Source organism: Camelus bactrianus, chromosome 16, assembly GCF_048773025.1.
Source record: "Camelus bactrianus isolate YW-2024 breed Bactrian camel chromosome 16, ASM4877302v1, whole genome shotgun sequence".
Taxonomy (NCBI): domain Eukaryota; kingdom Metazoa; phylum Chordata; class Mammalia; order Artiodactyla; family Camelidae; genus Camelus; species Camelus bactrianus.
In genome coordinates this window covers 2039432-2055655 of record NC_133554.1, presented here as the reverse complement: position 1 = coordinate 2055655, position 16224 = coordinate 2039432, and the positions used below count along the sequence as shown (strand labels likewise).

General features: G+C 47.5%; 1 protein-coding gene across 22 annotated transcripts in view; it reads left to right on the top strand.

Moving 5' to 3' along the window:
* Positions 1-16224, top strand: part of NCOR1 (nuclear receptor corepressor 1) — a 163792-nt gene that overhangs the window by 123291 nt on the left and 24277 nt on the right. For 10 of the 22 annotated variants that reach the window (XM_074342073.1, XM_074342074.1, XM_074342076.1 and 7 more), the window contains 8 exons: positions 1920-2115; positions 6662-6835; positions 7577-7737; positions 11672-11792; positions 11887-11988; positions 12336-12436; positions 14517-14685; positions 15593-15775. In XM_074342073.1, the coding sequence (XP_074198174.1) occupies positions 1920-2115; positions 6662-6835; positions 7577-7737; positions 11672-11792; positions 11887-11988; positions 12336-12436; positions 14517-14685; positions 15593-15775 (1207 nt within the window). The remainder of the gene's footprint in view (positions 1-1919; positions 2116-6661; positions 6836-7576; positions 7738-11671; positions 11793-11886; positions 11989-12335; positions 12437-14516; positions 14686-15592; positions 15776-16224) is intronic. The other 12 variants (XM_074342090.1, XM_074342092.1, XM_074342089.1 and 9 more) reach the window with 4 other exon arrangements.

Here is a 16224-nt window from a genome sequence, read left to right as displayed (position 1 = left end):
CACTCGGCTTTCCCCTTCCCTCAGCCCCTGGTAGCTGCCAGTCCCCTTTCTGTTTTATGAACTTGGCTCCTTGTACAAGGGGACTCAGACAGTGTTTGTCTTTTTGTGACTGGTCTGTTTCACTCAGTGTCCTCAAGATTCATCCGTGTTGTAACACGTGTCAGGTTGTCCTTCCGCTTTAAGGCTGACTGATATCCCGTTGTATGTTTAGACCACGTTTTGTTTATCCATTCATCTGTTTCAGATGGATTCAATGTGATAAGTGTTTGACACTGTCATTTCCAATTAGGCAAAAAACAAAGAAATACAATGTTCTGGCCGTTAGTAAGTTTTGTTTTGGTGGTGTTTTGCTGTGAGAACAATGGTAGAATAAATGTTTAACTAAGTTTTGAATATTACGAATAAGTTATGGAGCTTATGGTTGACTTTAGTATACAGTTCCAAACCTAGTGTTACTTACATTTTACCTTAATTACCTCTGAGCTTGACTCCCTTTGATTCTGAACGCTGCTCTTGGGTGTTGCTCTTTTACTTAGTTATGTTCTGGCTCTTGCTTTATTTCACAGGATAAAAATTTGTTCTCCTGTCTCATATGATGATGTAAAAGTTAAGTGTGTGCTTGTGTTAAATATAAACATTTGTTCATTCATTGATTTATTCAAGTGGATATCTATTGAATGTCTGCCCAGTTCAAGATGACATTTTTAATGCTGTATGGAATAGTTACACACCGTAATCTCTGGCTTCAGAAAACTTAGAGACTGGTCTTGCTTCTAAGACATAGAAAAAAATCGTAATAATAATTTGAGAGAATTAAAATGTGCTCCGTTAGGTTGAAAAGTATACTATACTATGTTAATGAAAGCTGCTTTCCCAATGAGCCACTTAAAGAAGACACGAAGAAAATAACAGTTCATTTCGCTCTGTAGCAAAGGAAGGATAAGACACATTACACATAAGCCAAAGCACAAAGGCAAGAAAATTACGTGTGTTTTGGATTCAGTGAAAGATCCTGCTTATAGTAGGAGAAAAAATTATGAAAGTCTTCAGAGAACAGGTTCTAAACACATCACATCTCTCCCCTTCCCAGGACTGTTTTGTATTCGTGAAGTAATGGTCTGTCTTAAGGGCTGTTTATTTAATATTTGACAGAGCAGCTTGGGGTCTTTCCTTCATGAGTGGCGAGAGACAGAAAATAAACAGAGAAAACAAACATATAATTGCAGTGAAGGAAAGGAGCAGCGTGCAGCAGGAAGGAAGACGGGGAGGGCTGCAGTATTTTACTGGATGGTTAGTGATGGCCTGTCTGCAGAGGTAACACTGACTTTCCATCCTGAAGGGAGCTGATTTGTCAGTGAGTTGGTCATGGGGCCAGGAGGTGGATGAGTGCACTTGACCGCCAGGTTTCTGGCTCACTGCTCTGTCAGGTGGAGGTCACTGAAAGAGAAGCGTCGAGTTTAGAAAAGGAACAGTTGTTTCCAGTAGAAGTTTTGAGGTGCTTTGAGATATCCAGGTGGAATTGGGAAGGCAATTTGTGAGCATGGAACTTGGAGGAAATAGAAATGTATGCGTTACTAACTTAATAGAGGACATGTAAATCCTCAGGAGTGGGCATGAGCCCTGGGGAGAGGACGTGGAGGAGGAGGAGGGGTGGGGCCCAGGGCGAGCCACGGGGATTCAGCATTGTAAGTTAACAGCAGATGGAAATACTTTAATGTCTGATTTTTATTTCTCTTACCACAACTTTCGGAATTTATATTGTGTTCACTTCTGAGAGTAACTGTTTAGCATTTTAAGCCTTATGCTTGCAGATTACTTTGATTAAAAAATCGCAGAATCACTTCAGCCCGTAATATTACAGGAATAAGCATTACTTGCAACAGAGGCTTTGGCACACTGAGGTTTTCTGTCTCCCACAGGTTTCCTGCGCCCCGTGTAGCATGCCCGTCGGGGCCCCCGTGAGTGGCTACGCGCTCTACCAGCGGCACATCAAAGCCGTGCACGAGTCTGCGCTCCTGGAGGAGCAGCGGCAGAGGCAGGAGCAGATGGATTTGGAGTGCAGGGGCCCTGCCAGTCCCTGCGGCACCTCCAAGAGTCCCGGCAGAGAGTGGGAAGGTGGGTAGAGCCGTCACCACACAGAGCCTTTTGGACGGGAGGTGAAGCCATACCTGAAAAGTAGTGTCCTTAGTGCTTGGTGACTTGGTATGTGGTGCTTGTCCCTAACAGATAAAATTCCTTTACGTTAACGTCAGTTAAACTATCAGGGAATGTCAGTATCAGCCAGTACTAAAGGGTGGCGGTGATGCTGGGCTTCTTGTTAATGTCAGTCTCCTGATGTCCATCTTTGTGCTGAGCGCCTGGATGACCGTGTCAGAACCATGCTTTACGCTGTATTCATCTGAGTTTCCAGAGTGAGAGCCATCCTGTCCTCCAAGCAGATCACCCATATAGCAGGGTGATGTCCTGAATCTCCGGTGTGATGGGAGACGGCTGTGTGTGGCGTGTAGCCAGGCAGACCCTGGCTTACCCCTCACCCCAGCACTGCCCAGTTGTGTGGCCGTGGGCAAGCCGCTCGACCCTGTGTGTGTCTAATCGCTCTATATCCCTGCCTTGCTGGGATTACAGCCCGTAAGAAAGCGTGAGCATTCAGTGCTGTTCTGTGGCACGCGGCCCTGCATCCTCCCGAGTGCAGTGTAGTCCGTAACAGGCGTCAGCGGCGTGTGCGCAGTGTAACTGACTCCGTGAAGTTCCTGCCACCGCTGTTATGTCACTGTTGGTATTCAGGTGGCAGAGTTGAGTTGCGCATGCTCTTTTTAGATGGTCCATGATACACCTGATTTTAAAAAAAGGCAAGGGGAGTGGTATGTAAATTTTAGTAAATTCTTCTGGTGTGATCAGAAAGCAGCACGTGTGTTCTGGTTGATTGTTAACTTGTGGCCTCTGTGTGAGCTGCTTACAGTGTAAGAATATCGAAGTCTTCTGTGATTCTGGTTTCATTTTTGTGATGATTCAGAAGACTCTTTGCAGTGTCTTATACAGATGAGTGAGAGCTGTCAGCTGCAGAGTGTGCTGTGTCTGAAGGGCTGTTTAGTACAGAGCAGCAGCTGGCTCCTTGACTGGCTTGCTGACTCCCGCCCCAGGCCCACCAGTGGTGAGTTCATCAGTTAGTGGCACCCTGAGTCTCTATGGTGAACCAGAGTGATAATTCCCACCAAGGCTGGGTGTGTAATAGGTGCTAGATGAATGGTTTTGAATGAAGGTTAAAGCCCCAAAGTTACCACTGGCTGTATACTGCATTGCATCTAGAGCATCCTTAATCCCTAGCTCAGTCGTTGACACAGTGTGTGTGCGGCGAGCACATGCTGCAGGAACGGAATACATCAGCTGCAGTGTAAATGGACTTAGTGCACGTGCTCGTCTTTTGAGCGTTCCAGTTATGAGAAAAATCTGTCGTAATGCGAATGACAAATTACAGAGTAATATAAAAGTCTGTTGATCTGTTCCTTACATAAATGATTTAGAATAAATTTTTTGAGGAGAATTAAAACAAAGAAAAATGGTATTTGCTGAACACATGCTAAAATTTAACTTTATTCAGTTGGTAATATCTGGGCCATTCTAATATGTCTTTATTTTATAGATATTTTAGGACCTCAGTTTCTTTTCTTCATCTCCTTTACAAAATGGGTTGTATTTGGGAGCTGGAGAGACCAGAAGAATTTAAGGCTAGAGCCCTAAGTTCTGAGACTCCAGTCTGTGAACTGCATTTCTCCGTGGTCAGTCACATTGAGTCATGTGGTTTAGAGCTGAATGGTACCCTGATTTTTAGTTTTAATGCAGTAGTCTTAAAACCAAACCAGTTACATATTTGATCAATATGACATCGAGGTGTTTGTTAATATGGCACCAGTTTGATTCAAGATGACTCTCTACAAACTGGAATGGTTGATTACATTTTATCCTGAGGTGAAGTTTTAGTTAATCTAGCTGGTATGTTCATCCAATAATTCATTTAACAAGTACCTGAAGGCTCTCCTAAATTTATAGCTATGCTATAGTTCAGCTAAAGGATACTCTCCCAAGTGACATTTGTATGTTTGCAGTTAATTTACATGTAGACTGTTCACTTCAAGTGTTTTCAGTGCAGTGTCATAGAATAGTTAATGGGATGTCAAGGGTAGTGAGAATGAGGACTTATGTACGAACCATCGCCAGACTGGTGTAGCCCCCCTGCTTAGGGCCATGGTTTTGGCTTTTCCCTTCGTGGGCCCGTTTAGAAGGAGTGGCAGCATCTGACAGTACTCACCTTCCCGTTCTGGCCATGGACGAATAATTATTGTAGATGTGCCCCTTTTAAGTGGCTTTAAAGCCTTTCCATTTGTAGAAAAGCTTGGAAAAAGCCTCAGAGAAAGATTGTTTTCATTTTCCAGTAACGTTTACACATGTTGACTTCTGCTTTAGTTGGAAGCCTTTTTTCTACAGTGAAGGAACTCAGAATTGAAATTCTAGCTGGTTTTAATAAAATCTATCCAGTCAGAATAAGAGTTAATACTTCTGTGCAACTGAATCTAGTTTTTTGTTTATTTCTTTATTTTTTCAGCTGACTACATGATGATTTAAATAGCTGTGTTTAGAACCTTCTAAATTTCTATCTTTTCTTTTTCTTTAACACTATTATCACAAAGTGTATTTTCTATAATCTACATGATTATAGACTTACTGGACATGGTAAAACAATCAGACACTGAATATATATAATAATAAACTTGTGTAAAATTCTCCAGGAAGAAAGAAATGATTTTCTTTTGAACTTGGTTTATGTGATAAATTTGCACAGTGCTAGGACACTTAATAATCTAATTCATTACATTACTCTGTCAAAGAAGGACGAGTAACCTGACCCTGACGGCTGCCCGAGGGGCATCCGAGTTCAGTGCTTTGGGGAGGCATCATTGCACTGTGGGTTAGAGCTCAGGGCCAGGATCTGCACTCCTTTGGAAGAGCCCCCATCCTTGGCTGGGCGGTTAGGTGTGATTCTTTGGAGCTTCAGTTTCCTCATCTGTGAAATGGTGTTAACGATCTCACTGGTCGTGAGGGCTAAATGAGAAACTCTGTATAACGCACAGTGCTCTGCACGAGGCAGAGTCCTGGCAGCTGACAGTACTGCCATCGATCCCGGATTTTACAAAAACCTTAGTAAGCTAAAGAACTTGGACGCCTTGTGCTGATGATGCTCTATTTGAAACCAGTCACAAATCTTCCACTTAGCAGTGAAACACTAGGGTCCTTCTCTGTAGAGAGTCTTTGAGGGTGCTCTCTGTTACTCGCTGCAGTGCCGTAAGGAACAGGAACCAAGAAAGAAGTTTAGCTGTTTGAAGAGAGAACACAAGTTGTTATTCACAGGGTAAGATTATCCACCTCAGAAGCCTAGAAGAATCAATTGAAAAGTTTTTAGAGCTAAGAGGAAAGTCATTAAGTTTCTCAGAAAAATTTGATACACAGATATCCACATCTTTCTTTCTTGTATATCTGCAGTAATCAGTACGTATAAATATATATATATTCCTGTATGTAATAAAAAGACGGTTTTCCTTGCAACAAAATATAAAATACCTACGGATAATTTTTATGAAATAATGAAAAATGACCTATATGAAAAAAATCTAGGTTCACCAGTTAGAAAACCCATTATAAACTGTCAAGTCTCCTATATTTGTAAATTTAATGCACTATTCAATGAAAATGCCGGTGATGTTTTGGAGAGGAAGTACTCAAAGTAATTTTAAATTCAGATTTATCTAGAATAAATGGATAAGACTAGATAAACAAAAGGAAAAAAAAAGAATGGAGATTTGTTCTGGCAGTTGTTAAAATGCCACAAATTAAAGGTGGTTTGGGTTACAGATGATTTTTACTTTCTTCTTTGTGCTTTTATGATTTTCCAAAATTAACAATATGTCCATTTCACTTTTTAAAAAGGAAAAAATTATACATTTATATGTAAATATATATATATATATGTATTTTTAAGTCTTAATATGGCTGCGTATCTGATAATGCCCTTTAGATGCTTGAAGCTTGTTTGCTGCTCCATGTGGAGGGAGGCTGTGTAGAGTGATGGTCATTGGCGTTACTGTACAGTTCATGGTCCGTGAGCTTGTGTGGCTTTGTTTTTAAGTAGTTCAGTCTGCCTCCTTTGAAAGGCTTCTTCCATTTCTTGCTTACACTTATTTCTCTGCATAGTAAGCGGTGGGCTGCAACAGGCTAATTCTAGGAGTTGAAATGCTCAGAGGTCTGGCCTCTGACTCAGGCCAGGCTTGAATCCGTAGGATGGCTGGATAATCCGGTGTTTGCCTGTTGTGACCTTTATTGCCTGTGAAAATGCTTGATTCTCCCTACTGAGAGGAAAGAGAAATTCTTTGTCCTTTGAAGGGAACAAGTATGATTGAATTTTTGAGGGTTTTATGAGGTCATAGTGATGGTGCTTACACAGAAGATTGAGGTTTTCAGGGTTTCCTAACCTCTCTGTGGGTGGATTCCCCCCAGGAAGTTAGACCTTGGTAGTAGGATCTGCCCCTGGATGGTGTGGGCTTGGTCCTTTTCACACTTACTATTTTAATTTGGGGTTCTTCCCTTATTTTGATGACTTTAACTTTCATAGGAAGATCAGTCGCCTATATGCCTTATGCTGAGGTCAAACGTGCCCTAGAGCAGGAAGCGCGGATGCGCGGTGCCGCAGCAGGGCCAGCATCGCCGCGTAGGCTCTCCCCGAGAGAAGGCAGTAGAGCCGCGCCCCCGCCCGCAGTGAGCGCAGCCCGCTCTAGTGCCCCGCCAGGTAAATATCGCGCCTCTGCACCGCGGCTGCCGGCCTCCGCCCACAGCCCGAGGCCGGCGTGCTTCACATCCAGGACTCGTCCTTGCTGCTTCCAGTTACTTTCTCGTCTCTCTGCATCCCATCCTCAGTTGTACTCAGTTGAGGTTCACGGGGCCACTGGGAAATCTGTGTTCATATGTGTATCCTGTGACGTTAACTGCCTTTTCTTTTAAGAGTACGTGTACTTTGTAAAGACCTTGAGATCCAACCCCCCCCCCCCCCAAATGAAGTGTCTGTGAGAATCAGAATCAGTAAATGTCTTTCAAGTTATGCAAGATGCAAAGAGGACGTTTACTGGCTAGGTCACATCTGTGTGTTCTCCAGAGTTGTAGGACCAGCTGTTCCTAAGAAACACCCTCTTTCTCACCTCCATGGTGAGGTCCAAAGAGTGATGGAGAGAGGAAAAAGCACCGAAGACTGCCGTTTGCATACGCTAAGCGGACGTAGTTTGAAATGAACGTGAGCTTGAGAGCTCTGGTTTGACAGGGAGTTGACTGTTTCAGCCTCACAGATGCCATTTGTGACCTGACTATGTGCAAATTTAATTCAAGTGAAAGAAATTTAAAGTAGAATGTCCGTCCTCGCCTCCATCTTGCACTTACAGTGTAATTTGTGCTTGAAAGATTCTGAGGTGGCTGAGACAGGCGGTGTCGCAGCTGGGAAACCGGCGGCTTTAACATTGTTTTTCCTTCCTCTTCAAAGCCCTGCAGCCGGCGCCGCATCAGGTGATGACTGGCCTCCCCGAAGGGGTCCGCCTTCCGACAGCGCGGCCCACCCGGCCACCGCCGCCTCTCATCCCTTCGTCCAAAACCGCCGTGGCTTCAGAAAAGCCATCGTTCATCCTGGGAGGCTCCATCTCACAGGTAAAGGGCCTCTCTTCCCGGCGGACCTCCTGTTGGTTGTCGCTTAAGTAAAAATGTCTCCTCGTTCTCACCCCAATCTGTCAGGGTCCTCGTTGGGAAACTGTCTGTTTACGAGGAGACGGTGATCTGAGAGTGCAGCCTCCAGGCTCCTACAAGGGGCACAAGGGGTTGCTGGGTCACTGCCGGCCTGGCTGCCAGCACCGCCTGCTCACCGTGGGGCCGGGCTGCGCCAGGAGACGGGGTGGGCTCTGGGACTAGAATCTTTGCTGGTTGACAGTTGTAAAGGCTCTAAACATCGAGTTGTGGGTGACTGGTGAGCTCTGCTGGGTTCTGACTTTGCCCTCCACCTCACCCCATTTCTCATAAGGTCTTGTAACAGTTCAGTCAGTTTTGACTGATCTGCAAACCAGTGACCACACTGTCAGGCCAGGGGACGCTGCTGTCCCCTCAGAAGGCTTGCTCGTGGCCCTCCCCACCTGGAGCAGCCTTGTCCTGCCTTCGTTGTCCCGGCTGAGCCTTGCCTTTTCTAGAACGTGGTAGCAGCAGAGTCACACAGCGTGCCCTCCCTGTGTCTGTCTGCAGCGACTCAGCTTCCTGGTTTCAGGGTTCAGCAGGTTTTTGTGCGGTCGGCAGTCTTCCTTTTCTGGTGCTGGGTTGTGTGACCACGTCAGTTTGTTTCTCTGTTTCTTGGTGGTGGAAACGTGAGGCGCTTCTGGCTTGGGGCTACTGTGACTAAAGCTGACGTGAACATTCTGGAAAGAGGCCCCGTGGGCGCACGTCTTCCTGCTCTGCATGGCCCCAAGAGGCGTGCTTCCCTGTGTGCTCACCCCGAGCGGCTGCGGTTTGTGCGGCCGCCGGCCTGCCTGAGCCGCGTGCTGCTGTCTTTCTCGCTTGTTTTAGTCATGTGGTGGGAGGCGGGTGTTTCATTGTGGCTTTACTTGGCATTTCCCTGACAACAGGGGAGGTCGAGCACGCTGCAGACACGCACTGGCCATCTGTCCATCTGAGTGTGAAGTGACCGTTTAAGTCTCATTGCCTGTTTTACTGCGTCTTTTTGTTAGGAGGTTGCAGAAGTTCTTCATGTCATGAAGGAAAGTTCTGTGATACTCTTTTTTTTTCTTTCTATTTGTGGCTTGTGTGTTTCGATGAGTAGAAGTTTCACGTTTCGAAGTCCATGTATTACTTCTTCCCTATCAAGGTTAGTTCTTTTCCTCTAAGGAATCCTTGCCAGCTTCAGGCTTGTGAGATGTTCTCCCAGGCTTTCTTCTGAAAGCGCTGCAGTTCTGGCTTTTACACGTAGGTCTGTGATGCGGGTGAAAGGAATTTTTGTGCGCAGAGTGAGGCCAGGCTGCCGTCAGCCGTCCGTGTGGACCTACAGTCCCGGAACGTTGCTTGGAAAGTCTTTTCTTCCTCCTCCCTGTGGTCGCTCCGGTGCCTTTGGCAAAGGGATCTGACGGCGCGTTTGGGTCTGTCTCTGGGCTCTTCTGTCCCACGACCTGCTCGCCACCCTTTGTCCGCACCGTGGTACTGACGGCCGTGGCTGTTACAGTAAAAGTCTTGAGATCATGAGTACGTGTCCTCGAGTGCTTTCACTTTTCTAAGACTTTAGCTCTCCTGTGTCTTTTGTATTTCCATATAAATTACATAATCAGTCTGTCAGTTCCTACAAAAAAATTCTCCTGGGATTTTGGTTGCAGTTCCATTAAGTCTGTAGGTTAAATTTTTTTTAATTGAAGTATATTTAGTTTACAGTGTGCGTAGATTGATTCTTAAGGAAATGGTGCTTCTGACTCGTGACAGGTTCATCTCTCCGTTTATTTAGGTCTTCAGTTTCAGCGATGTTTTGTAGTTCTCACATAGAGGTTTTGCACGTTTTGTTAATTTATTATCCGATAATTTTAATATTTGTAGTGTATTTTGTTCTTAAAAGTGATCTTATTTTTAAAAATTTCACTTTCTGGTTCTTGCTAGTGTGCAGGAAAAAGCTGATGTTTTTCCCCTGACTTGATCTCCTGTGACATCCCTGACTGCTCCTAGAGGGGTTCTGTCTGTCTGTCCTTTGGCGGGGGATAGATTTCTGAGGATTTTCTCTGTGTGCGAGTCACCTGCAGATAGAGACAGCTTTACTTCTCCCTCCCCAGCCTTCATGCCTCTCCCCTGTCGCTCTTTACTGAGCAGGCTGGGGCAGGGTCTCAGTGCAGTGCGCAGCGGGCGCGGGGGAGGGGCGGGAGGGCGCTCAGCGCGCCCCGCGCGGCGTGTCCACCGCGGTCTTCTGTCGTCAGGGCGGTGTTTCCGCGCAGTCTTAGTTTGCTGGGAGTTCTTTTCTTTCTCTCCAGTTGTATTTTTCAGCTTCCCGATTTCTTTATGGTTCTGCTCTCTGGCTTCTTTCTCTTTGTTAACAGTCTCTGACGAGACATCGTTTTCATGCTTCCCTTTAATTCTTGTTACACAGCTGTCTGTAGTTCACTGAAGATGCTTACAATAGCTGATTTGAAGCCTTTTCCCAGCAAGTCTAGAGCCCAGGGACAGTTCTTGCTGCTCCCCCCCCCCCCCGGGTTTGGTCACGTGTTCCTGTTTCTTTGCACGTCTTACTTTTGGTTAAAGCTGTAGCAGGATGTGGCAGCCCTGAAAATCGGATTCTCCCGTCTCCCAGGGATTTGCCATTGTTGCTGTGTGCCTTTCTTGCTGTTTATTTGCCGGGTGACTTTCCAGAGCTGATTCTGTAAAGTCTGTATTCCCTGTCACACGTGGCCACTGGAGTCCGTTTGCTTCGTCAGTGGTCAGCTGACGGCTGGACAGAGATGACAACGCCCAGAGTGAAGAAGTGCCTCGGTCGTTCCTGGGGCTGCGTGTGCGCGGGGCCGCGCCTCCGGCGTTCAGCCAGGCAGCTCACAGCCCTGCCGGCGTCTCCCTTCCTGCTGCCACAGGCCTTGAGGTCAGCGGGCTAAGAGCCCGCGGCTCCGCTGGCTTCCCCAGCGCACGCACGGCCTTCTAGACTCCTGGAGAGGCGTTGGAGCTTTTCACTCCCTCTGTGCACGTCTCTGTCCTGAGCCTTTCCGTTTAAGGTTTGGGTTACCCTAGTTTTCCCTGGCTGTTGTCTTCTGCCTCGGGCAGTGGGGAAGTTAGTCCGTTGACTCTGACCGATTGGTTCTGACCAGCCTGTACCTCTTCCCCACCGCAGTCAGGCCGGTAAAGTCAGCTTTGCAGGTGGGTCTCTCAGAGCCACCGGGCCATTCTGCGCACGGCAGTTCCCGGAAGTGAGGCTCGTGGTGAACCCTTGCCCGGTTCTTTCCCCTCCAGTGTCTGCGGGCTATGCCGGGGGCTGTTGACCTGCTCGGCTGCCGCAGGGCTGGGGCAGGGCGGGGGGCAGGGGGTGGGCAACAGAGCAGGAGTTCTGGTGACACAGAGCTCCCCGCTCTCCCAGGCTCCGTCACTTCTCTTGAATAAATGCTCCCAGGTTTCTACAAGCCTTCGGCTGAAGAGTTGGGAAGAGCTCAGAGAAGGTTATTCGTATCATTTTTGCAGGTTTTCTAGTTGCCTTTATGGAGGATAGGTTTTGAAAGTCCTAATAACGCTACCGTTTTCTTTGCTGTCACTGTCCCGTAGCATTTTTAACAGGAATAAATATTGTTAGTAAAAACAATGTACGTTTTGAGTGTATAGTTAATGCTGTTATTTATGTAATTTGTTGATAAATATTATCGACGTTGCATGGTTATTTCGGAGGACATCTCTTGCACCTTTAAAAAAAAAAAACCTTTTTAATTTAATCAATCTGCGACAATCTTCCTGCCTTACAAATACCCATTCTTAATTTTGGGCAGGGGGTGGGCTGGGAGGTGTAAGTTTTATAAGCAGAAAAGCAAACATTAAGTGTATGTCGTTGGCCTCGTGCAAAGGCAGTGTTACTTTAGTCCTTTAACGTTATTTTTAGGGGACACCCGGCGCTTACTTGCCTTCTCCTAACCAGGCGTCCTACGCCCCAGAGGCAGCCAAGCCCTCGGCAGGCTCCATCTCGCTGGGACTGCCGCGCCAGCAGGAGGCCGCCAAGCCAGGTCAGTGACCACACACCTGGACGTCTCATGTTCATCGTGTCGCAGTCAGGGACCCACACTCGCTCACCTCACTTTCTCTCGCTTTGGTTCGTAGCTCCTGTGCCCTACATCAAACAGGAAGAATTTTCTCCCCGAAGCCAGAACTCACAGCCTGAGGGCTTACTGGTCAGAGCCCAGCACGAAGGAGTGGTCAGAGGTAAAACGTGCTGCTCGGTAGAGATAGTAAACTTCTGTCCCCAGTAAATGTATTAAAGGAAGTCAGCGACGTGTTTCAAGGATGGGCTTTTAACTGAGAGCCTTTAATTCTAAATTTAAGTTTTCTTTCTATATAAAGATGATTTAAAATCTTTGAAGTTTTGCATTTCTGCAGCCCTCTTTAATGACTGCAGAGTTATTGTAAAAGTACATTTTGATAAAACAGAAACCCTTCTTCTTGTGCTGTTGTTTCCTTCTCTTCTTACCTCTGTGCCAAGTTGGGGCTGATTTTGTTTGGTTTTTTCAGGTGTAGGGGTGTGATTCACTGACGGTTTTGTTTTCATTCAGGTACCACGGGAGCCATTCAGGAGGGCAGTATAACTCGGGGAACCCCAGCCAGCAAACTTCCTGTGGAGGGCGTCCCGTCCCTCCGGGGCTCCATCACCCAGGTGAGCAGCTCATCCTTGGGGCTCTGGTCAGGGGCTCGCCAGAGAGCGGGAACCAAAGCCTCGAGAGCCTTGGCTGTCCCAGCAGCACAGTTTTGTGCCTGAGTTGTTCACTGTTCTGGGTTATGGGGCTGGTCTCAGTGACCGTAATCCCCGGATCTATAAATCGTCTGCAGAAAGAAATTAAGGCGATAATTTTTGACCGTAAGGCGCATTATTTATGCTCTGGTTCACTTGAAAAGGTCACTTCTTTGCAAATTGGCAGAAGAAACAAGTTCTGGTTGGTGCAGCTCTCACTGTCTTCCTGGCAAAGCTTTGACAGTGTGTTCAGCTTAAATAGAAATTGAGAAGAAAATCATTGCAAATTACGTGCTTGCTTTTGCCCCTTCTGGAAAGGAAAGCCCACAATCTCAGTGTGTCAGCTGCCTTGCTAGGATATCATGCTGCCCTAGGAAGTATGGATGGCGTTGACGAAAGCACCAAAAATCAAGCATCTTCTTGTAATTTTAGGCGAAATACATTGCCAGTTTTGATTAATAAGAGGTCTTTCTTTTCCTTGGTTAAACATTACCTTTAGTTTGAAATGTAAAGCAGTCCTTAGCCTCTTTATTAACTGGAGCTGCACGGGGAGTTCTGTTTCGGGAAGTCACTGCAAACAGAGTCCTGTGCTTCCGTGCGTTGTGCCCAGAACAAGTTTTCTGTTCTGTTCCTGTTCCTGGTCTTGTGTTCCTGTTCCCTAGGACAGTGGGTGTTCAAGTCGGGTCCCCAGACCAGCAGCGTCAGTGTCGTCTGGAAAGTTGTCAGGCACAGAAACGCCCAGGCCCACCCTAGATGTCCTGGCGGGGCCCAGCCGCCTGTGTTCTGGCCACGCGGTGATTCTGCTGTGTGCCCAGCTGAGAACCAGGCCCTTGGTGTAGGCTGTGCTCCAGAGCGTCAGCATGCCCTGGAAACTCGTTAGAACAGTGCGGACACTGCACCCCCACTCCGACCTGTTGAGTCAGAACCTCCATTTTAACAAGAGTCCCCAGTGACTTCTTCCTGCGACCTGGTTTACTGTGAGGACGGCACGTAGTGATGTAGAAAGGCACACACCAACTCTTCAGATCTCCTTCCACGTTTGACCGAAGTCATCCGTCCCCCTGGAGTTAGTTTACAGAATAAGCAAACACTAATATAAACAGAAGACAAATAAATGGCCGATGAGTCTTACTTTTCCTTCTTCACTTTCACCCCGGCGCTGGGACTGTGGGTAGGAAGACAGGATGGACCGGGTCAGAAGAGGCTGGGCTCTACCTGCTGATTTCCACGCCAGCCTGCCCGAGTGGTGGGCACACTTTTGAAGAGGGTATAAGGGTTTCCAGGTGTTTACTACCAAGTTCACCTCTCGGCCGCGTGAGCAGGTGCCTCGTCACGGCCCTGCTGGGACATGTGGGTTCAGAGTGACCTCGCAGGAGGTTTGGGGACCTGACTGTGTGCATGGGCTGGGGCTGGGCCCCTCACTCCCGCTCAGCCCAGGCAGCTCACTTTTCTAAGCGTTGTGCACGATTTCCACAAGTGATTTCCCCCGAAGGAAGGGTTACTGCTCACAGGAAGGGCAGGGAGAACCATGGCCTTAGGCAGACTCAGAGGCCGTGGCCTGAGCTGAGTCACGTCACAGACCGGCATCTGAGTGCCCCCTTGTCACGATATGAGAGAGAGAGGTGGTACTTCAGTTTAAAGCCTAATTTATCATCTTATTTTTCTTAAGAAATTTTAAAAAAGCTTTATTGTATTTGCATGATTTTAGGCCTTACGGCAGATTTTGTTTCTCAGAGTTAAATGCCTTCCCAGAGGTCTGACTTTAAGGAGGGAAGGGCTGCTTCAGCTCACACCCCTCTTGGCGTCTCAAGAAGCTTTGTGTGGCAGGGTCTGAGGACGAAGGCCCAGGAGCTCTTTTCGTTTATAACGTGTGTCTGGTTCCCCTCACGTGCTGGCCTTTCCTACTTGAGGACGCGGCTTGATCTAGTGGGTTACATCTTCTGAGTGCCCTTGGTTTCCTGTAAATGTGAGTGACCCGTGGTGCCTGTGTTTGACTTGATGACAGGGGACCCCGGCTCTGTCCCAGGCTGGCATCCCAACCGAGGCTTTGGTGAAGGGGCCCATTTCTAGACTGTCTGTTGAAGAGGGCGGTCCGGAGAAGGGCCGAGAGGAAGCTGCATCCAAAGGCCACGTCATCTATGAGGGCAAGAGCGGACACATCTTGTCCTATGACAGTAAGTGCCACGCCGAGGCCATGCCGAGACGCGGGGCTGAACACGTGGGTCTGGCTCCCCACGCCTGCCGTGGGAAGTGGGTTTTCCTTCCCTGAGCCCAGGTTGCCTCCCTGTGATATGCAGAGGGGTAATACTGGTACTTCCCACGGGACCTGTGGAAAGGGACCCACAGTGCAGAGCCCGCAGTGGGAGTCCCCAAGCGGCCCTGCGTCGTCAGCCATGGGCAGGCAGCTTAGCCCAGGGGAGAATCTTTGTTTAACATTAATCGAATCACTTTTATTTTAAAGGGATACCTATTTTATGAGCTAAAAATTAGGGCACACCTAGTAGTCTGATAATTCTGGGAAGAGTATTGAATATAAATTCTTCTTAAATCTATTTTCATGTCTCTTTGTAGAAAAACATTTTAGATGTGCTCTTAGGGTTAAGCTTTAAATTGGGTGCTGCTCTGAGTAGAGTGGTGAAGCCTCCCGCCTGGGGTGTGACCCTTCCCTTTGTCCCGCGCACCTGTCCGATAGTCACTCAGCAGCCGTGGGGTATCAGGTGACGTCACGACGTTGCAGTGCTGTGTTCACGTGCCCCTTACCCGCGCCCTTAGGCGTCTGGCCTCCCAGCCCTCTCAGGGGCCGCGGTCCTTCTCTCCTCATGGCGCCTGTGACTCTGCAGTGGCCCCTGCCAATGCACTTGTGCCCACCGCCGCTGGGGAGGTTTCACCAGGGAAGGGACCTAGTTTGTTAACCACTATCTGCAAGCCTGGCTTATGCCTGGCACTCGATACATAGATTTGAGTGAACAAAAACATTTTTACGAATGTCATCTACACAGATGTCTATGGTAGGTTACTAGTATCTACATTGTTATTTCTGCAAGATTGTGACATTGAGATAACTTGTTTGTGGAACAACAGGCCTTGGGCTCCCTGAGCAGCTCCTGTGTCTACGTCCTGCAGATATTAAGAATGCCCGAGAAGGGGCAAGGAGCCCTAGGACAGCGCACGAAATCAGCCTGAAAAGAAGCTACGACTCAGTGGAAGGAGCTCTGAAGCCAGGGTTGTCCGTGAGGGAGTCTCCCGTGTCAGCACCGCTAGAGGGTAAGTGCTGTGTCCGCAACACTGTGGAGAGGTGTTTAATTCTGTGTCGTGAGTTTACATTGTTGGGTTAGGTTGTGTTCAGTCTCTTGTCGTTTCTACTGAAATTTATATTTATGTCAATATAGAAATGAAACTCTCATGATATTATTAATACATGTAATATAAAATATAACACGCAGTATGGAATCTGCGTTAATACACGCTCTGTTATATGTGTACGTAAGCCGAGCGGTGCACGCCGTGGGGGAACGCGGGGGTGGGGCAGAGCTGGTCTCACACCATGGGCGGCAGTTAGGTTGCTCGCAGAACATGTACGTTATTCCTGTTTGTGAGTTTGAAAAATGTCACATTTATCATGAGAACTTTGTCTGTTATCGTGAGGCAGGTGGAGGGGTGTAGTGAGCAGAGCAGAGGTGCGTCTGAGCCCCAACCGCACCCTCTGCTGGCGA